The 21,996-nt window shown below is 46.5% G+C and overlaps 1 protein-coding gene across 4 annotated transcripts in view; it reads right to left on the minus strand.

Annotated features, from left to right (window-relative positions):
• The window catches only part of AP2B1 (adaptor related protein complex 2 beta 1 subunit), a 65,514-nt gene that overhangs the window by 20,424 nt on the left and 23,094 nt on the right, over positions 1-21,996 (minus strand). For 3 of the 4 annotated variants that reach the window (XM_021415358.1, XM_021415359.1, XM_021415360.1), the window contains exons 9-15: positions 20,853-20,948; positions 16,507-16,622; positions 15,440-15,605; positions 14,861-14,959; positions 11,605-11,864; positions 9,264-9,456; positions 554-595 (exon numbers count right to left, since the gene is read on the minus strand). In XM_021415358.1, coding sequence (XP_021271033.1) covers positions 554-595; positions 9,264-9,456; positions 11,605-11,864; positions 14,861-14,959; positions 15,440-15,605; positions 16,507-16,622; positions 20,853-20,948 — 972 coding nt within the window. The remainder of the gene's footprint in view (positions 1-553; positions 596-9,263; positions 9,457-11,604; positions 11,865-14,860; positions 14,960-15,439; positions 15,606-16,506; positions 16,623-20,852; positions 20,949-21,996) is intronic. The other variant, XM_021415361.1, reaches the window with a different exon arrangement.

The following is a 21,996-nucleotide window of genomic DNA, read 5'->3' on the forward strand; positions in this document are numbered from 1 at the left end:
GCTAAGAGTGCTTTGAAGCAGCCTGGAAGCGTCCTGGGCTCAAGGCACTAGGACACTAAAGGAAGCCAGTGGCAGGCAGAGCACAGCACTGACCACGCGTGGTAGGAAAGCTGAGAGCACCTCTGCTGAGTCCTGATGTTCTGAGAAAAGTCATACGTGGCTTTTGGGAAGAGGAAAGCACGGAGCTGCTCAGGTCAGACAAGGCTGTGGTGCGCTGGGTTAGGGTTAGAGCTGTGTGAGCAGAGCAGTAAGCAGTCTCAGCCTTCTGGCTTTAAGGACAGGGGTACTGCCATGTTAACACTGGTGCTCAAGCCGAAAGCTCTGAGAAAGAAGAGCTAAGCAAAGTCAGCAGCTCTGGCCCTGGTGGCTCTAGATGAGCCCAGGTGGCAGCAACGTCGGTTGGGACCTGTGGGTTTGGCTGCAGTTGTCCATTCACAAACATCTTTAGGGCTTTAAGCATCTTCCCGCACACAGTGGGTAAGGGTGTAGTTAAAACCCCTGGGCTTTGAGCAGCTTTTTTTTTAACTGGGGAAAAAAATGGAATGGCACTTACTGCCGGACTTCCTCCAATGCCCCCGCCAAGGTCACTGCCAAGCTGAAAGAGAGAAGGAGAGAGAGGAGAGACAGACCGAGGTCATTAGAGCCAGTGTCAGAGGGCCGGAGCGGAGCTCCCACCCGCACTGCTGCTGTGTACAGGACAGACAGAAATGCAATGCTGGGAAAGCACAGTGAACAGAGGGGCTTCAGGGCTGTTTTGCGAGCAGAGCAAGTTGGAGATCTACCCCCAGATACACATTGCAGCAAGAAGCATTTTCCTGGTTAACAAAACCAAAATTCATCCCCTCTCGCGCCTGTCATCCGTGCAACAAACTGCGCAGTTCTTCCCTTCTCATGCATCAATGCCTTCCCTTCAACCCACAGCTCTACAAAACCCAGTGGGGTAACTGTGAAATGGAACAAAAATAAAACTGACAGCAAGCTCGCTTCCTGAAAGCTGTGGTTTTCTAGGGAACAGCCTCGAATGACAGAAAAAACATAACAGGTCTCGGGGACGTCTCTCTTCTCAATAGCTTTTTCTTTTTTTTTCCCCATAACTGGGAACAAAGAGAAAGGGCTATAGCTGCTATTACTGAAGCCCAGCTCAGTAGGCTTTGGTTTCCCTTTGAAGACTGCTGCCCCTCCCTTGGAGAGGACAAAACCAGCTTCGTGATCTAATGGGCCATTGGAATAGCACAGAGACTTTACTGTGCACTGGGATATTTTGGTAATGCTGTCTGCCAAGCTACACAGACACATTTGGAGGCGACTGAAATAGCTACTTTACATCCTCCATAAGCGCTATATCCTCTCTGAAGCCCTTCTTCCAGGCCAACCTGCAGCTGTCCTACCATGAACACCCCTTAAAAAAAAACACCTGGGCCATGTTCTCAGTGATCAACTCCATTTTTTACACATCCACACCATTGTATGCACAGATCTGCAGCAGCTGTTCCCTACAGAGGTATCTCCAGGCTTATCCATGTCCAAGGCTTTTGCTCATGGTATTTTTTGCCTAGTGCAGTTTTTTTGTCATGTTTGGACATGGATCATGCTCCAGCAACACACAGGAGGAAGAAGGGAGATGGAGGAAAGGGCTAGACTGGAAGCCAGAGCAGCATGGCTTGCCCCATAGATGGCTTTGTTCTTTCATTTGATCAGGGTGTACATGAGATTTGGGGTGGCTGCTTGTTTTAAAAGAGCATTTGACAAACTGGGCCAAAGGCTCCAGTATGCTGTTCAAACATACGCTGATGGTGTAAAATATTGGAAAAAAATGCACTACAGCATAAAACAGAAACTTCCAGGAGCGATGTGCTTTGAGCCAAAAAGGCTCCAACACTTTTCCCTCTGCACAAAACACCTCAGTTTTGCTCCGGGCTCTGTAGGCTGTTCTCTGGAATATCTCATAGCAATGCATTTTACACTGGTCAAGAGACACCACAAAGCTTTGTAGTTCTCTCTCAGAGCACAGATAAAAGGATAACGCCCCAAGAACAGCAGCAGTGATAACCAGCACCAAAACACCCATAAAAGATGATGAATCCCTGCACTGTTCTGGATTCCCTTTCCATCCCCTGACATCTCCCTCCTTCCCCCACCCCCCACAGGAGCTGTCTGAAGCACTATTAGCTGCTGTGAGGTGTCAGAGGGGCACCAATCATGCACAATTTGCCTTTTACTCGGAAGTCTTAATAGTTTCTTTCCTTCCCCTGCGAGTCTCAGCTTATCCCTACTTGAGGTCATGGCAGAAGTTTATCAGAGGTCCCTCACCTCCTACAACACTTCTCCATACCTATCCTCTCGAGGTGCACAACTCCCACTTTCCTTTGCTTGCTTAAGGGATGATAGATAAGAGCCAGTGATTCCAAAGTCAAGAGAACCACAGAAAGCCAGCCAGAGGATTCAAATCCAATTAATACCGAGCTTATAAAACAGCACTGATTACACTGTCAGGTCTTACTGAAGCAGCCTGGCAGAGCAGAGCTGTGTTCTGCAGGCTGCTCTTAAGCCAAGCCATGTTGTAGATGAATAGATCAGATCATTTACACCTTGTTACTGGCTCACTGAAGAGTAATAAATGCAACGATTACACCTCATCTCTATTCACAGTCCTCCATGCAATGAACTTCACACTTTATGCTGACAGGCAGGGAAGTCCAGAGTTAAAAAAGAAGTAAATAATCCAGTTCATTTCCAGGTATTGCTGTATGCATGGAGGATTTCTGGTACTGTTTGAGGCAGGAGACAGACTGGTTTATCGAGCAGCAAGCGTTTCACAAAGGGTATTATGGAAATGACTGAATAATTCTGCATAATCGAGCCAGGATGTTAACTGTTCTACCACTTCCTACTGCACTCACAAGAGGCTGCAGGATAGGAACTCGACCTCAAAGAAACCCAAACACTGGTGCCTGCGAGCACTCGCTGCAAGGGAGGGAAGCAGTGCCATAACAGGGTTCCTCAAGCTAGCTGCCAACCTTCACTCTTCCCTAACCGTCAGGCCTCAGAGCTAACTTTACTCCAGACTTCAAAGACAGTGAAGACCGTAACAGTGACGTGAGTAAGAGGGAAGGAGGAGGACAGAGGGAACAGGAACCAATTACCCACGGAGCATCCTCTCCCATCTGTGGTGACAGGCAGGGTGCAGAAGGGATGGAGCAGCTATTAGTCAGGCACAGAGCGCTGCTGAGCAGATTCCCAAGGGCTGGCAGCTCTGCTTAACCATTTCCATTCACAAGGAGAGGACCAAAGATGGTGGGCAGCTTGCGGCCCTACAAAACCCCAATCCTGGGCCCAAGTTGGCAAGCTTGCCTCCTGCTAAAGAGCACGAAGCCTCTGTTCATGACAATAAGCAGGGGACTAGCACAGAGCCTTGGCCACCAGGCACACAAAGCCCTTCCAACAGGGCATCTCCTGCAGTACCACCACAACTCCACAAACCATCATGCCACAACAGTGCCCGAGCAGCCACACGGGCCAGGCCAGCACCAGCACCTTTGCTCCACATTGGCTGGCTCAGATGGCGCTGCGGCTGTTCTGCGGTTTAGAGAGCATCTACCCAGCAATTCCAGCTGGTACAGAGAGTTATGCTGACTTATGAAGTGCAGCACTGCTGGAGTTACTGCATCAGGAGGGTTTATTTGCATCTTAACAGTAGCTTGTAATGAAGTGGCTCTGCTGAAGTGTTCATGTGATCCAGAGGGGTTGCGATCGCTTCTGCAACACGATGTGAGCTATCTGAAGCTCCAAAAAAAAAAAAAACAACAGGGGAGGGTGGAGCCACAGGCACTGCACCACCCATGGCACAGGGACCAACGCGTATCCGCACTGCAGACAGACCTTTGGGAGCAGCTATGTGTTTCATGGAGCCATAATTCATGGGTTAAAAGGAGACAATTGCTGCCTCCTCGCTCCCCTGCGCTCCAAACCAAGCGTTAAGCTCCGGGAGCTAGCTGAGTGTGCACTCAGTCACATCGCAGCAAAGAATACGAGGCATTCACTGAACAAAAATCAGGCGATGGACTGCACCCTCTGAACTGTTGGTGGGTCGCAGACATCTCATTGCACACCCAGCTGTGGCTCATTCACAGACATTTTCAGTACCTTGCATGCTGCCTCTTGTCTGTTGTCCGTTTTCTTGCAGAGCAGGACCAAGGACAGCTGCCTCAAAGGTGGTGGAGCACTGGCCACGCTGCCAGTACCACAGCCACCAGTTTCAGTAGCACTCACTGCTAATGCCTTGCCTTGCAGAATGGCTTCCAGCAGCAAATGAAACTAAGTACTAAGCATTTTTATTTTCTAATGTGTAAAAAAGCTACTCTCCAGAGGTCTAGCAGTAACAAATTGAATAGGTTTCAGTAAGACTTGAGTAAGTGACCCAGCAGAAGAGCTCCTTTTCCGTATTAGCACTGCTCCAGCAAGGGACACATGCCCTTTGTCAGAAATCCTCACAGATGTCCTTTGTAGCTCATCCAACCAGAACGGCCTGGATGAAAGGCTCAGTTCCCCGTGGGAGGCTGAGGAACACGCTGGGGAAGCAATGCGTCTGCTGTATAGATGGATATTGGGTCTGGCCTGGTAGGGCCACGTTGTAGGCCCAGGAGAAGGTAAATGAAGCAACTTTCCTAAGATCATAGAATCGTTAAGGTTGGAAAAGACCACTAAGATCACCAAATCCAACCCCAACCCAATCCCACTATGCCAATGTCTCCAAGTGCCACATCTCTATGGTTCTCAAACACCTCCAGGGACAGAGTCCACCACCTCCCTGTGCTAATGCATCACCGCTCTGAGAAGAGATTTTTCCTAATATCCGAACTGAACCACCCCTGGCACAACTTAAGGCCATCGCCTCTTGTCCTGTTGCTGTTACCTAGGAGCAGAGGCCGACCCCCACCTCACCACAACCTCCTATCAGGCAGCTGTAGAGAGCACTAAGGTCACGCAGAAGAGGCAGCCAGGGTCACACCTCCTATATCCAACCTGACTGCAGAGTTACAGCTCCACCTAGAATGGCCCAAAATTATCAAGGCAGCCCAGGTATTACAGGAAAAAAAAAAAACAGTTATCCAGTGTTTATCAAATAGCGTTACAAGTTAGGACATAACTCAATCTCGCAAGCTGCCAGCTTTGAATCAATAATATTCTTGTAGATGAGCGGTTAGAGTATTAAATAAAATCCTTACACAACAGACAATCCAAACTTGTCCGTTCCTACAGATTTACTGCTCTGTCTTCAAGCTCCAAGCCAGCCCCTTTGGCTCCTTGCCACAGGGGCCAGCTCCTGCTAAGTACTCAGCTCACTGCATGACATGGCAGGCAGCACAGCTCGTGTGCCCGCTTGTTTTTAGAGCAAATGAGCACACAAAAAGGCTTAAAGACAAAATGACCTTGGCTCATTGCAGTGCTGATGGGCAACTGCTGTCCGACAAAGGGCTGCATTAAGAGTACACCAGCAGCTGGAGAACTGCCTGCAGTCTGCATGAAGCATAGCCATTGGGATGGGCTTCAAGGAGACAGTGCATCACAGTCCAGATCTCCACATCCTGCAATCTGTTGTCCAAGAGCTGGAGATCTCAAGCAGCTTCGTTAACAGTGGGCTTGGTCAACGTTGTACAGGAAAGAAAGCAAAGCAGAGAAAAAACAAGAACTGTGCAGGGTTAACAAGGGCATAACCTGGAGCACACTCAGTGCTGGCTCTGCTTGCTACAGAACAGCTCTAGCTCTCCAGAATTTGTGTAGCCAGTCTGGTAATAAGCAAAGCATATCTTGTTCTTGTACTAAATGCCCTTTTTTCCTCTTTTTTTTTTTTAAATTGTTAACACATGCTCAGCATCTGTGCATGCACAATATGCACATTACTTCTAATACCAATTATAGGACTCACTATGGAGATAGAGCATGAGTTACTCACTAAAGAAACTAACTTATCAAGCAGTTGGTCATGGGGACAAGAACCTAGCAGCCCTGAGGACAAGTCAAGCAAACAACATGAACTTGCTGTTTATCCAGTGTTACAGCATGCAGCCTCCATTCGAATGCCTGCAAGACAAAACCCTACAGTTTAAAGAACAGAAATGCAGAATGACATTTGCAGTGGAAGTTAATGCTTCTGTCGACCTTCTTGAGTCAGTCTCGTTGGGACTTTGGCATGTGAAGACAGACGCCTTCTCCAAAGAAAAGAAGGAATTATCAAATATACAAGATCTGCAACAAGTATCCAAGGGTTCAACACATGACACTGAGTGAATGTGACAAACTGGCTGCGAGCCTGCAGCAGCCTGGTCCAGACCTTCAGCTGCCTTTGCGACACTTGCAGTACTGACGCAATCTCACCATCACTGGAGCAGACTGTGATTTCATGCACATCCTAAGCAGTTTTCTTCCAAAGCTTAAATAAGCGTGGCTTATTTAAGCTTTCTTGCAAGAAAGAAGCAGGGCACAGAATTGCTCTGCTCTGATGGGTCATCCGATGCACGTCCCCAGCTCAAGCTACAGTGCAAACACCATTGCATTCAATGGTGTTCCTCTGTCTCCTCTCAGGTCACCTGAGATCCAGAAGGGATCTGCTCATGATGAGCAGAAAACCAAGACTGACAGCAGAGGTGACAAACTCCATCACTGGGAGCCTTAAAAATAACTCTACACGAAGTCATGTTGGCACTCTGATCAGCCCCCTTCCATGCTTGGTCCCACTACTCTTTTTCAGACTCCAAGATAAGAGGGATGGGAAAAGAATGACCAAAGGAGCGCACGCACAGAGGACAGAAGCTGCCATCCACAACCAATGGGATTACTTTGCTGCAGCACAAGGGCTCAAACTGCAGTCATCTCTCTGGTTTGGTCAAGGAGACTGCTCACACTGCTCCATGCAAAGGGAATGGGTGCTGCATTCGATCTTCCAATAGAGAGAAAGGAAATGCATTTGGAAAAATCTTTAGGAGTAATGCAACATTGATAAAGATGGAAGAATTTATTTCAGGCTCTGGCACCCCTCACTGACTGCATGAGCAGCTCAGGTGCCCACCATCCCTGATCCCCATCCATTTTTATTTCCTGCAGAAGGGCAAAGAGCTCAGCCCTCCTCAAGGAGACACCTGAGGACACCCAACCACTCAGCCCATGCACAAGTCAGGCACGTGCCTGCCTGCATTCTGAGCCCTCTTGTGGGGCGGTACAAATCTGGTCTAATATTGGGCTAAGATCCAGGTGCTGATTCCCTTGGCTACCCAAGCAGCACAGAGATGCTGCCTAGCAATTTAGTTAGCACTGGGCTAGGAGAACTCAGCTTGGTGTTTTTTAAACACACGTCCACAGCAATAAACAAAGACACAGATCATATTCACTGGCCAACAAACCAAGCTTATTAGGGAACGAAAAGCCAGGGAAAAACAGAGATTTATCAGGACAAGATTCACTTATACATGCAAAGGATAAGGAGAAAACAGGACATTTGATCCAATGGCTCTGCGATATAAAGCATTCTGGGGGAAAAAACAACATTCATATATTTTTTTTCAGTGCTGTCCCCATCCAATAACGCAGCTGAGACAGCACTGGCGCACAGCCCCAGGCACTGCACTGTCCAGAAACAGTCACTTTGGTAGATCACACCCTCCAGCCCCATCAATTTCCTTAAAGCTTGGGAAAAACATGCAGTAAAAGCCTACTATCATATCAACTAACAGCTCCCCTGCCAAAGTGGGTCAACTGAATTAAGCCCATTAATGCCAGCTGATAGAGAAACCTTTTCTCAAAACCAAGCTGTAGTCTTTCTGCTGCATCCATTTGTTTGTCTCTGATACCGAGAAACAACGGGTTACAAGAGGTAGCCTGGAGGACAGCACAGACAGAAATTTAACTCCTAGTTGTACTCAATCAATCGTTCTCTGCAATGCATTAACACAAATAAAAGTCCCACAGTTTCTTACTGCCAGTTCTTGCAATGCAGGGCAAGGGCTGCAAAGGTCACTGCCCTGTGCTGTCTGCATTCCCAGCAACATCAGCTGCAACTTTCCCTCCCCAATCTCTAATCCCCTAGGAAGAAAGAAGGTTCCCAAGACGCTATGTAGACGGCACAGAGACCAAAGCACATCTGACCTCTGTGAACATCAATGCCATTATGGGTTATATTGCTTCCAGTTCATTAGCTCACGAAACATCAGAGCTGGAGATGTGCTTAATGTCTGTTTTAATACAACTGCTGAAGCTTACGAAAAATCTCAGGCAAAAAGGAGTTTGTTGCATGGGGGTTCATCCAGCTGTCTCCCACTTCTTATTCAGAGCTTGACTCAGAACTAGAAGCGCACCTAAACCCAGTGCACAGCTAACCCAACCTAGCTCACTAGAAGCCGAACGTCACGCAAGACAAATCCACTGCAGGTCTGAAAACCACACAGCTGTGCTCACTGGGGTAGTCTTACTCAGGTTACATGGTGCAAATACAGCTAGCCTGCTTCTCACCACACTGGTATGCCAGCAGCCTGCTAGGGGACCCATGCTCTGCTGTCCCAGGCTGTGATTGCACTGACCACCTCCCCCTGCCTGGCTGCCACCCAGCTCCTCTCTGCTGTAGCTGTCACCTGCTAACAGATTCTATTGCTTATTCCCAGCTCACACCACACAGCAGATACAACGCATGATTATTCATACTCTGGGGCCTGACCCTTTTAGGTATCTGAATACCTCCTCATGGCTGCTGGAGCAAAGGGAGGGCTAGGCAGAGTGCTTCCCTCTCAATCTAACTGCAATTAAGATGTTAGCAATACTGAGCCATGACATAAACTGGCGAATATACAAATGGGGTGACCAAGGGCTATGGCTGACAGCCCTGGGAGTTTGGCACTGAAATTCAGTGGGGTTGGGAACTGGGTGGAACAAACGCCCTTTTGAAATGGAGTCAGAGTTAATTACAAAAGAGTGAGACACTTCACAACTTTAAAACGACTTTTTAGTTTTCTTCTGCAGACAGAAAAAGCCTGAGAAACAAACATACTCCCTGACCATGAGAATTCTACTGCATGCAGCAACATTCATTTTACAGCAAGAAAAACGTGCTGAAAGTTGGTACAAGAGCACCACTTCAATCCTCTTGGAATTAGAGGTCGCAGCACTGGGAGCTTAAGGATCCAAGCATTACAAGCACAAGTGATCGAGGCTTTGCAGAGGTAAGCACAAGCTCCATTTATTTCACATCAGCTGAATGTAAAGAGCATGCTGCTTACCAAGCTGTCCAACCCCCCTCCCAGGAGGTCCACAGCACCCATCTGCATGGAGGACACTTGGGGAACATTGACAGGGGGTCCCAGGTCCAGGTTGAGCAGGTCACCCAGCAGGTCGCCCTGGGATGGGATGACCTGGGGCTGCTCCAGGTTTGTTGTGGTTGTTGTCCCCACGGGGCTGTCTCCCGCATCAGTGCTGTGGGCAGGAGGAATAAGAGAGATGTTAGTCGCCTTTGGTCTCTAGCTTCTGATTTCCAGCATGGTGAAGACACTGCTAGAGGTGGGCTTGCAAGCAGAAGCCAGCTAAAGGATGATCCTGGCCATCCATCTCACCATTGCCACGTACAAGGAGATGCGTTACAGCAAATCGTTTGCATAAGGTCCTTGAGCTCAAGGACCTGCCGTGCACTGTGCATGCTTTTCAGTTCAGAAGAGGGGATTTTTAGGTGTGAAATGCTGCCTACTTGCAGAATCCCAGGCCTCTCCAAAATCATGAGTCTTATGTACTACACACACTACAGCACTGAAAACAAGTATTTCCCAACTGGGAAAAAGTCCACAGAGATGATTTTTTAGCCCACTGGGCCTGGAGAACTGCATGCAAACCTGGGGAAAAAGAACCCAGTTTCCTCTGAGACCTAACACTGATAACACCCTTACGTCCTTACGCCAAGTAGTGCAAACCCAGGCACTCCCCACAGATCTGGATTTATCTCCTTCTCTGACCAGCACCAAGCTGCATTATTTTCTAATTAAAGACCTCAATCTAGAATTGGTATCTCCCTTTCACCAACAATTTCTTTCTCTCCGCATTAGCAGACATGCTAATTACTAGACTAGAGGTGCTTCTTACGCAGATTCTGAAGTTTCTCACCATAAGCAGACTGGCTACACTTTATATTCATTTGCCACAGAACTTAACGAGGGGAAAAAAATCTAAGCCTCATGGAAGCTCCTGAAGAGCTCACTGCAACGTATTTCTCTTTAAATCCAGAGATGCTAATATCTTAGAAAATCTCAAACTGATAGTGCCCTGCTGCCAGCAGTAACTGATGGTGTTATTGCCAGCTTGCACCACTGCAGATGCAGGCAGCAGGTAACTGCACGGCAGAGCCGTGGCAATCAGTGCACATGACTTACCAGGCACCAACAGAGAGGGCTGAAAGCTTCTTTGCATTAAAAGCTTTAGATGCCTAACAGCACTAATATTAGTGGTCCTCTCTGCTTCTGCCTTCAGCAGGGAGACTTGGAGTACACTGAGCAGCTAGCTAAAACAGTTTTGAAGAGTGGTTACCGTGCTCCACTCCCACCCCCAAACTGAGAAGGGGAAAGAACAGCATGTATGAGCAGAGGCACATTACGAGCCGGCAGCGCACACGCTTGGTTCGTTCCCAGTATGTAATTTCTTTAGCTCTACACCTCTTCAACGCTTACTCATCCTTCTGCTGATGGAGTAAAGCAATCCCTTCAAGGTCTCGTTTAACTGCAGCTGCCCCACCGCCCAACCAGAAATTAGGAAAGGACAAAGCTAAGACTGTGTGTATTAGAGGCAAAATCCCAAGCCTTCTATTTTCTGTACGGAATGGATCTCTGTAAAGAGATTTGCATATGCAACTGCTCAGTCTGAAGGAAAACCTCAATCTCTAGTGGACAAGCAAAACAACACGCAGGACGGCTGGTAACATGGGAGACCAAAGCTACTCACACTCAGCTCGTTTTACCACGGGGGGCAAATCAAGTAAGAGAGGAAAGAGGAAACACTGGTTGCTTTTATCTGACTGGAAGACTTGTGTTTGCTGGCCCTGGGTCAGTGCAGGCAGACTTGATTTCATAGGCAGGGAGAAAGCAACTTTGCTTCCCGAAGCTTGTCATATTACATAAATAGCTTTAGTTGCTAAGAATAGCAGAGAAGCAGGATCAGAAAATAGAAAAGGAGCAGCATCGCACACTGATTTATCAGTGCTACAGCAAAAAATAGTGCTCCAAATATCACTTTGGGAATATTATTAAAAGGTAAGCATGGATACTCTGCCTCCTGCTGTAAAGCACGCTTACATTTGTAATTCATGTCATTAGCAAATAGCACTGCTTACCTGAACAAGGAACCATGGGAACAGGGTCAACAGCAAAACCACCACAGCCTGGGACTGCTGTAATGCTGCTCTTGCAGGTCTAACCCACTTCCAGGACTGTCATTAGGGGGAAGCATTAAAGCTCCAGATAATGAGCTTCAATACAATCAATAAAAAACTGGAGTGCTTTAGAAGACCCTTGTACCTTTTGGACTGTTTGCTAGGAAGAAACAACCAACCTGCTCATTATCAACACTGCTCCCTCCGCTCACCTTCCATGGTGAATTGGCAAGTGCTTGCGGTGGATACCATGGCTCCCTTCCACAAAAGCGTTGGGGGGTTTGTGGTACACAGAAGCCAGAGACCCAATATGGCAGATCAGCTCATCCAGCAGAGTGGGTTCGATCAGATCGGTCTCCTCAGAGATCAGCGGCTTTTCGGATAAGACCACTTCTTTGGCAGTCACTGGGTCCGTGGAAAGAAGGCGCCAGTAGATGTAGCCACGGTCCCGCAGGTCTGGGTTGTCAGAATCCTGAGACAAAGCAATGCATCCAGTCACAGGTCTAACGGGCACTAATGCCTGCAGTCACTCGGTTCTTTTTTTCTAGTGATTCTCGTGAATTAGAAAAGCATCCATCTAGTAGTGACAATCGCTAACTTCAGAACAATGTTATAAACTGCTGGGTGTGATAAACATCCCAAAATTCAAGATAGAACCCAAAGCATTAATGCCTGACTTCCTAATAAAGAGTCATCCCATCTGGTCAGGGAGCATAAGCCCAGGGTCTATGCATCCCCGAGCTGCCCCATCCCAAACAGCCAGCAACTGCTTTCCAAACTCGCCTGCCACTTAATGTAACAGTAAGAATGGGGAGAACTCCAAGGGGGTGCAGGCAGGAGAAAAGGTGAATTGAAACAACTGTCACATACTGAGAGCAAGCATGCTATACTTCATATTGTAACAGAAGGATTCAAGATTCCTGGAAATATATGACTTACCCAAGGGCAGTCACTAGACAAAGAAAACAAACAGCAGAGCTACAGGATGGATCTTAATAAACAGTGTTCTCCAAAACAAAAGAGACCTTATTTATCCTGCATTTTAGTTATCTAATGGAGTATGGGAAGATATTAATGATATATGGTTAAGATGCCTCATCAGTTCTCTAGCTGTCAATAACACCCCTGTTTTAGTGCAGATAATTCTGCCTTTGCATGAATTAATTTCTCTCCTTTACAAACAGCTTCGCCCAGAGCAGCAAGTGAGAGGTGAGAGCTTGTAGCTAATGTTCTAAGGATAGGGAGGTGATGGGGTTTATGTTGTAGCTTAACATGTTTGAACTGTTCACTGAAGAAAGAGATGGGATTTTAAATCCCCGTATCAGTAGAATAACAGAATAAATGCAACTGTTTTTTATTCCTATGTCTGTTAACAAATCCTCCAGCTCATTAGCCTCCCTCCTTGTTATTTCTTATCTTCTTCTGTGATCTCATTCATGCTGCTGACCTGCTATAACCTCCCCCTCTGCCCTCTGTCTTGAGACATACACAGACACACAGCAAAACCTCTATTTGTAATGAGGCTGAGCATGGTAAACTCCTTTGGCTCACAAGGACCTGGATACAATGTCTGGGTCAACCAAAAGATTTCTCTGCAGTGCTGTTTTTCAGTTTGACAGTGGAGTCATGAACTCTTTTCACCTATCACCCTTTGCAGTTTCTACAGGAACATCCTCATCCTGCCTGCAGCAAGCAGTTCAAGATCAGACAGGGCCTCTGCGAGGGCAGACATAAAAGACCACCTGCTCCTATCGACTTTCAGGCACATACAGACTCAAAACTGACTGTTTCTTCCTATAGCCAGATGAACAAACCTGAAACTTTGGTAAATCTATTGGAACAAGTAGCTCAGATTTTTCCTTTCCTCATTTGTTTCCAATTCTCCACTCTCCAGGGTCTGCATGTACACCTACAGTGCATACCAACAAACCCATAGCTTAGATACCCACCTACATCAGATAGACAACAGCAATGATGGTGCAGAAGATCGGTGCCATCCGTTAGGTTACAAGCTTGCTAGGGATCTAGATCACTACTACACATCTCCCCCCCGTCCCCAGCCACTTCATTGCTATTTTTGCCAGTGTTGGCTGTATTAAGCTGACTTCTGCTACACTCACACCTGCAGCTTGCTGTGCAGACAATACCCTGAGAGGCACACAAAGTGCAACAATACCCAAGCTGGGGAAAGAAGCACACGTGTAATTACTCTCCCACTCAAGTGAAAAAACAGTATCTCTACCTAGAAATCAGACCTTGAAGCATAAGGCTTTTTAGTGTTTTACAGCCAGTTATCCTACGTTGACTTATTATTCATATAAAATACAAGAAGCCAGACTGAATCAACATTTGTGACAAACAGAGAAAAAACAGACGCCTATTGTACTCCTAGGGTGCCATTAAGTATTTTGTGACTCAGCAGAGTGGGTTTTAACACTTAGTACCTTTCTTCTGTTGGCTTAGACAAATGATACACCTGGCCCCTTGCCCATCCCTCCCCGAAGAAGAGCTGAGAGCCTCCTAACAGCAGATTTTGAACGTTCTTAGATCAGGCTGGATTTCTTGCCCCTGCCCAACGCAACACCCCAAAAAGCACAAACAGAAGTGTGAGTAAATCATGGCCACGACTTCTTGCAACAAACAAAACCGATAGGCCTGTGGTGAATGCTTTGTAGCAGAAAATTTGGAGTCAATTGCCACTCATTCATAGCAGCTGGGTGACAATTTTCATCAGTTGGTACAGTAGGTCTGGAGAGTAAATTGTTTTTTTTGGGGAACTCCATTGCAGCACTGCTCTGGTCATTATAGCCAGAGAGTGTAGGAAGTTCACTTTGGGTTTTGTTTATTCCTGCCACCAGAATCTCTCTGCTTCTGTCCTCCAGAACTACACGGCACTTGTCTGCCAGCTCAAGCCCAGAACTACCTGCAGCGATCTGTGCTCAAAACTCAGCTCCTCATGCATAATGAATCTGGGATCTTAACCCACTGCTGCAGACTCCAGCAAAGCTGCCACATTGTCTGACGGTATCCAAGTACAAAGGAACAAACCTAGATCTTATTTCTTTTGTTTTTACAGCACTGCTTAAGCTCTGCGGTTCACAGAACAAAGTCTTTGCCTGGTCCTTTCCACCTGTCATTGGTGCAGATGTTTTAACTGCAAGCCAGCTTCAAGAAAACATTCTGTTTTTTTCAAAACTCTACCCTGTCCCTAACATTTCATTTGGTGGGGAACGGGGAGTGAGTTAGGATGAAGTAAGAGCTAAGAAGCAGACAGAAGATGCCAGATGGCATGGTAACAGGCACAGAGCAGCTCTTAAATGGAGTCAAACCCCTCCTCTTGGGTAGAGAGGAGGACATGCTTGAATCCTATATACTGGCACAGTTGGTAAGTGTAGCAGATGGGACACACTGGATTGCAAACCAGCACAGGGTCTGCAGGACTCTGGCTCACAGCACATCTTGGCTCACCTGCGTGGCTAGGCTGAGGACCTGCTGAACCAGCTCCTGGGTCTCAGAAGGCTTTTTTAAGAACAGCTTCACTATAGCAGTCAGTAGGGTGAGCTGCACCTAGGAGAAAGGAACACAACAGAAAGATCAGCATCACCCTCACTTTAATGCATCCCAGGGTCTCAACATCCTTTACTAATAAGAAATTCCATGCTTTGTAACATTACATTATTCTCTGCCAGGAAAACCCAATATAAACAAACTTAAACCCTTGACCATTGCAAAACACATTGCAGACAAGTCCCTGATCAGAACACTGAGGTTCGTGTCATGTTTTGATGCATCTCATCACTATTCTTCTGTATGTTCTGGTCTATTCTGGTCTATTCCCCAAGAAGTATCCAACATGCAGGAAGTCTTGTTTTATCCTTCTACAAAAGAAGCAGATTTAGGAGACAGAAAATCCGCAGAGTTCCAGGGGTTTTATTTTAGGTAAATATTCACGTTTTTGTTGGAAGGTATTTTCTGACCGCTGCAGTAACAGTCCCATATACACATTACAGGAAACACTACAGACAAGATGTACAACACAATTTGTACCTGAGTACTTTCGTCATGGAAGCCCTCCAGAAAACTCTCCAGCAGCTCATCAGCATTGTCAATTCTTTCTGCGTATTCACCCACTATCCAGATCATGGCAGCTCTGGCATCTGGTTCATCCAGGGAATCTAGGTTCTCACACAGGGTAGCAATGATGCTTTCATACCTGATTTATCAGAGTACAGGTGAATTACCGGCGTGAATTCGACTTGTGTTTACTCCACAATTCTCTGCCCACAATTCTGCAGAGAATCCTGCACTGAATTACAATGTTGCGTATTTCTATACAGTGAAACAAGCAGTATTTTCAATCAATGGAAGACATTCCCAGGCTTTTTCTTTCTCCAATCTGAGAGCCAGGACCTCATGGGATCCTCAAGGGCTTCGAGTTTCTTCAATCAGCAGGACCACCTAGAAGTGGTATTCTAGACAAAGCTGCCTCCCCTTCCATTTTGCTAAAGGGAACATTTGATCCAAATGTCCAAATGTTGAAAATGAGTCTGTATCAGATGCTGCAGCCTTCCTAGTATCTTGAGACTAACAACTCTAGAATTGGATATTACACTCCCCAAAGGCTTTGCTATAAAACAGACAATACCCCACACTAATTATTTAGCTTCCCCTATTCCCATGCGTGGGTATCCCTGTTGTAAGTACACAATCTATCTTGTAACTGACAGCAGAAATTGCCAGAAAGACCTGCAGATCTCTTGTATTACTTTTTAGGTGATCACGAAACCTCTGCTGAAAGACACTACTGCACTGTTTTACAGCTGAAGAAACAAAACCTTATTGCATGAAGGCATAAAATAAGCTGGGTACTACCCAAGCCAGAGAGAACATTTGATGGAGAAAGCTAGTTCAATTTAAATCTGTCAGGCTGGTGTCTTGTCTAGAGTTGACGTCTGCATCGCATCAGCGGCAAGGACCAGAACAGACACTGCTTTTCAGAAAGACAACCACCTGGGCTTAGTGTTCCCCTAAGCTCTGCTGAGTGGGTTTTGCCTTGCTCTGCTGTGGTGCTAGCAGACAAAGGCTTCCAAAAGCCCAGCAGTGCTTCCACATACTTGTTGGGGTACTTGCGGAAGATGTCCCTGATGACCACAATGGCCTCCTGGACGACGTAGTTGACCTTGGTCTGAATGAGGTCTAGCAGCGTGCTCACACAGCGCTCTGCAGATTGCTGGAAGAAGAACAGGACAGTTAAAACAAGATGAAGAAACGTTTCTCTCACAGCACATGCTGAGAAACCTGGGATGCACATGAAAAAGGGCCAATAGGGGAAAAATAAAAGCGCTATAGCTACCAACTCAATATATGTGTCCAAAAAAAACCTGCAAGGGGACAGCAGTCTATTAACCAGGGAATTTAGGTTGCTAGACAGTGGAGATACCAACCGACTCCAAGTCCTGAGCTCTCTTGGACTTGCCCAAGAAAGCAATCAGGGCTGGAGGACTTTTGACAGGAACTGCTGGAAGACATCTGGGGAAGCTAGAAAGTGGCAGGATAAAACCATGCACAAACACACTGCAAGATCAGCAGCAAAAAGCAGCTCAGATCAGCATCAGGTGCAGTGCTTTGAGGGTGAAGTCACTAGCCATTTGTGAAGATACAGCTGTAAACAGAAATACAGCTGTTGCCAATGCAGATCTCACTCTAAGCGGTTCATAACTCCCAGCTGCAGACCCCATAGGATAACAAGGACTGGTCACTGGCATGCTCCAGGAATCAGAATTGGAATTAGAGGCAAACAATTCAGGGAGGTCTGCTCCCAAGTAGCACAGGCAGGCAGGACAGCACAGGAGCAACAAACGCCAGCATCAGAGAGCCTGAAATAAGGACAATGATTTGGCTATTAGCAGAGTACGTATGAAGCCTCGTTACACAGCTGGTGATTAATGTGAGAAGCAGACTGCTCATGACACTGCCTAGGCAGTTGCCATCAGAACGCTCATAAAACATTCAGGATCGAGACAAATGTCGTAGGGCACAAACAATAGCACCGTGGGTGGATTTTTCAATTCAAGTGATCTAATAGCCCCCTCTGGTTTTCCAGCACTTGAAGGCCGGGCAAGAGGAGGAGGACTAAAATCACATTTAAGTAGGTTGCAGGAATCCGTTTTTGGAGAATGGGCAAAAATATCGAGGACAATCCTGATGACACGCACAGGACAAGCAAAGACCAAAACCCTACCGTGACTTTTTGCCCTGCGACTAAAGCAGTGCTGGCTTACAAACACAGGGAATGCGTGCCAACAGTGACAGTGATAGCGTGGGGATCAGCCAAGGAGACACTTTATAAACCAGCATTTGCTCTGCCTTCATGGCAACCCCACTCAACATCCTTACAAGCTAGATGCTGCAGACCTTGCAATTTCATCTCTTACCAGTTTCCCCCAAACTGTCACTAGCTGATTTAATAGCTGACCTTACTGGCATTGGGGTAAATTTGTCCTTACCCAAATCCCCTCTACAGCACCTACAGCACCAGCTGCTGTTTGCAACTTCAGCAGTGCAGCCCTCTCTGGTTCTACACCTAGCACCATTCCACGAGTCAAAGATTTCAAGGAAAAGCAAATCAAGACTTGTTTTTCTCTTCTTTAGACGCTTCGAGCATGAAATTTTTCTAGGAAGAACATAACATCCACTTTGAAACACACACTATTGATTTTAGCCCAAGAGTCCCTTGGAAAGCAAGTTGTCGTGTGGGCATATGCACAGAGCAGTTCTCAAGTCCCTGTAATAAAACACAGCTCAGCTCACCCCATCCTTTGTAAACACACTGCTGTGTGAAGGTGGATGTTCCCAGGGACTGCAGTGCCCTGCAAACTGATGAAAGAGTGCTCCAAAAAGAACAGTTCTCAGGTTGGCACAGGGAAGGACAACCAATGAGTATCCAACTTGCTTTGTTTTTCTGTGGTAACCAAAAGCCCACCAGATTACAGTCATAAGCCTCAAAGATTTCCAAGAGCTCATCTGCTGGCAGAATCTCCTGGAACAAAGACAAATCCCACTCTAACACAGCTCCTGCTGCTTCTCTTTTGCTCCAGAGGGCTCACTGTTTGTACAACATCCACGTCATTTCCTTTTCTTCAGAGGCTTCAGGGGAACAGGAGCAGTGCTGCATTTCCAAACCAGCTAAGGATCAGTCAGCTTCCTCATCCGGTGGTGTCAGCAGAGCACACCACAGACACCTTCAACTCATGCTATCAAGTCTGGCTAACCAACAGTATGCTGTAGGTATACCCAAGCTAACTCTGACCCCAGCTGGTCTATCCACACAAAATACGTTTGTTCTAACATCCCCCATCATGGTGACTAACACCCCCCATCATGGTGACTCAAAGACTGGGCAAAATCCATTAACCTTGCTGTTCAGGTTGTGTATTGCTTACATCTCCAAAATAAGCTCTCAGCACTATGCACTGCTACACAACAAAGGCATTGCCACACTTGCTCAATGGCTCAGCAGACAAATTTGTTTTACTGTCTTATTCTTCTGGAGAGGTAATTGGACAAAAGGTAGGATCCTTGAAGGCAGAGCTGAGGTTCCCTGCGAATACTCATTCATCAATAGCTCCTGCTGCCTGTGCCCTATGTCAAAATGCAGATTTCTAAGCCTTGGGAGCTTGGACACCGATGGCTGTGAGAATGCTCTTCCATTAGTCATAACTCACAGAACAAACAGCCTCTCGTAAACACAGATGCACTGAGGACAGGGATTAACCTAGAGATGAGGACACTGTAATGAGTTGTTCTCTGTTTGCCCTCTTAAATCTGGCTCTTCTAACAAGAGTAAGCAGACCTCGTCTTTAGTACTAGTGACTTCAAAGGAGCACTGCTAAAAAACCAAGGTTAACATTACTTGCTGAGAGCTTCTCAATTATGCAGCTGGAGGGTCGCTACAAATTTGTTGATCCGTGGGACATCAATGTTATTATTGGCCCTTTGCATACTGAATGCAACTCTGACACAGCATCAGGAATGGGAACAAAAAGCGTAGAGGACAAGGCTGAGAAAGGGTAAAAACTTCTAAAAGCATCACGATGTTGTAAGAACACACCACCTTCCATCTGAAACCAGGACAGACACGGGGCCAAGTCCCAGTGAGAAGTCCCTGCTGAGAAGTAAAGCAAGCTTGCCCTGCTCAGCACAAGCACCCCAACAGGAAGGCTGCCACCAGCTTCTTTCAGCTTCTCAACAGCCCTCTTTCATGCTCAGGAGTATTTCCTACTGTCACTGCTGTGGCTTCTTCCAGACAGCCTCCTGCCTGCAGGCAACACGGAGGGAGCACTCAACGTTCTGAGCTGCAGACTTGAAACTCTGATCACCTGCTCTGTTGGTCCCACTTAAAAGAAAGCCCACTGCAGTGATAAACCTCTAAGAGCTGGAGGGGAGAAGAGAAAGCTGACTGGGAAGAGGCAGTAGATCTCTCAAGAGGACAAAGTTGGTGTCCTCTTTAATGCAGGCTTCCAGTGGTTCAGCTGAAATGAGGGACACCTGTGCACTGACACTGTACTCAGCCAGGCATGATGAGGTTTTTATTTAAACCTGCTGCCGCTCAGTGCTCATGGGAACGCACTTTAGCAAACACTAAATGAGCTCAGCTGAAATTAGACCACTTATGTGACATTTTGCACTCGTTTATCAGTTTAGTGAAAGTATCAGCACCACAGCATAAGACATCTCTCTCTCTGCAGCTTTTCTGAGCTCCTGTCAGGCATACTAGATTTATTTACAGGCAAATTAGCAGGAACACCGTTAAACTAAATCTATTATGAGCATTTTGGTGGATGCTGAGCTGGCAGACGATGTTTCAAACTGTTGTTCTGGATAACTGCAAATACTTCTTGGGAAGCATAAGCAGCTGGGCTACAGAGAGCACACTCCAAAGGAAGCCACCAACTATAGAGACCTTCAGAACTAGACGGAGTGACTCCATGTTTGTGCAAGTTGCTCTTCAGTGCCTCCAGACTCTGAAACTCCTTGTGTTCTATTTAGCTGAAATGGGGGAACGCGAAACACTTAATACTGAGTTCCTCTGCACAGTCTCTTCTCTATCCCCTTTCAAAATGTCAGGCCACAGTGATTAAAGGAGGACCTTGTGAATAAGTGGTCTTTGTTCTACTGAAGCCAGCATAGTAACATGTTCCATCAGTGATGATTTTGCTGCCTTGTTCTGCCTGCAGGCTGAGGTCTGAGAGAAGCACACACCCTCTTGCAATGTATTCACCCAGAGCTCACAAGCCCTGCTGCTCTGCTGGGGCTTTGCCCATGGGCACAGTGGATCCAGGTCACTCAATCACCGACACAGGAGCAAAGAAGCTTTGCATAATGTGAGAATAAGATGGAGAAGCCCAATATTGGTTCGGAGTCAGAGAAGCATGGAAAAGGTGAAGTTTTAGGTACTTGCCTCAACCTTGATGGCACAGCGTCCAATAGCTCGAACAGCTTTGCGAACAAAGTCAACATCCACCTCAGTAGCGTATTCCTTCAGCTCTGCGAGAACCTGCAAAGAAAGCACACCAGCGTGAACACCCATCTGACAAGGGATGCCACCCAAATACCAGAACATAAACAGGATGTATTTTTCCACAGCCAACCACATACATCCAAAGCTAAGACTGTCAAACCCTGCAATCAATCTCTACCTCTGAAACCAATGCTGGCAGGAGGAAATATGGCTTGGATTAGGCAGGCAGACTTGGTTCAGGCTGGATGAAGCCAAAAGATGGCTCCAAGTTCCCCTGACAAGCAGCTGGGGGCAAAATCAGCCCTGCTAAACTTCACCATTGCAATCCCCCTTACACTGACATAGGGTTGACACACCACACGCACAGATTTTATGTGGTTTATTGTGCTACATTCACGGTATGCAAAGCTCTAATTATTTTTTATTTCTCCTTTTCTGCATGGAGATGAACCCACACATCCTTACTGAATCAAAGAAGAAGAAGAGATTCAAAGACATCCTGCAACAGGCTCATACAGGGACCAGTAACAACATAAAGACTTGTCCCCTCTAAAGATTTATGCCTCTATTTCAGTTATTTTGCTAATGGAAACTGAACAAGGGCTTAAACCAAGACCAGCTTGGATCTTACAGCAAAAAGCTACTTAACCTTAAAACAAGAAATCATCAACAAAAATACCCTATGCAACCTACACACTCTCAAAATCTCACGTTTCAGTTTCTCGTGTCACACATGACATCATAGTGATGTCAAAAACAGATTGCAAAGGAGAAGTGAGACAGCACAAAGTAAGATGGTTGTTTGAAAAATCTGTAGTCAATGCCAATTGCTCAGAACAATGACACGATAAAGAAGCCTTGAAGGGCCAGACTGCAGACAAATAAATCTACAAGGAGAAGACAGGACATCTGTGTCTTGAAGCTTTATTATTTCCTTGGATGATCTACGTTGCACAGCACTTAGCACTCAGGTTTAGGAGTTTGTGCTTTCCAAATATTGCCTGAGTGTGAGTACCTCAGATACAAGCAGTCTGTTGCCTCATACAGTAGGCATGGTGACACTGGGCTTCTCAACAAGCTGCAC

The sequence above is a fragment of the Numida meleagris genome, chromosome 18 (assembly GCF_002078875.1).
Source record: "Numida meleagris isolate 19003 breed g44 Domestic line chromosome 18, NumMel1.0, whole genome shotgun sequence".
Taxonomy (NCBI): domain Eukaryota; kingdom Metazoa; phylum Chordata; class Aves; order Galliformes; family Numididae; genus Numida; species Numida meleagris.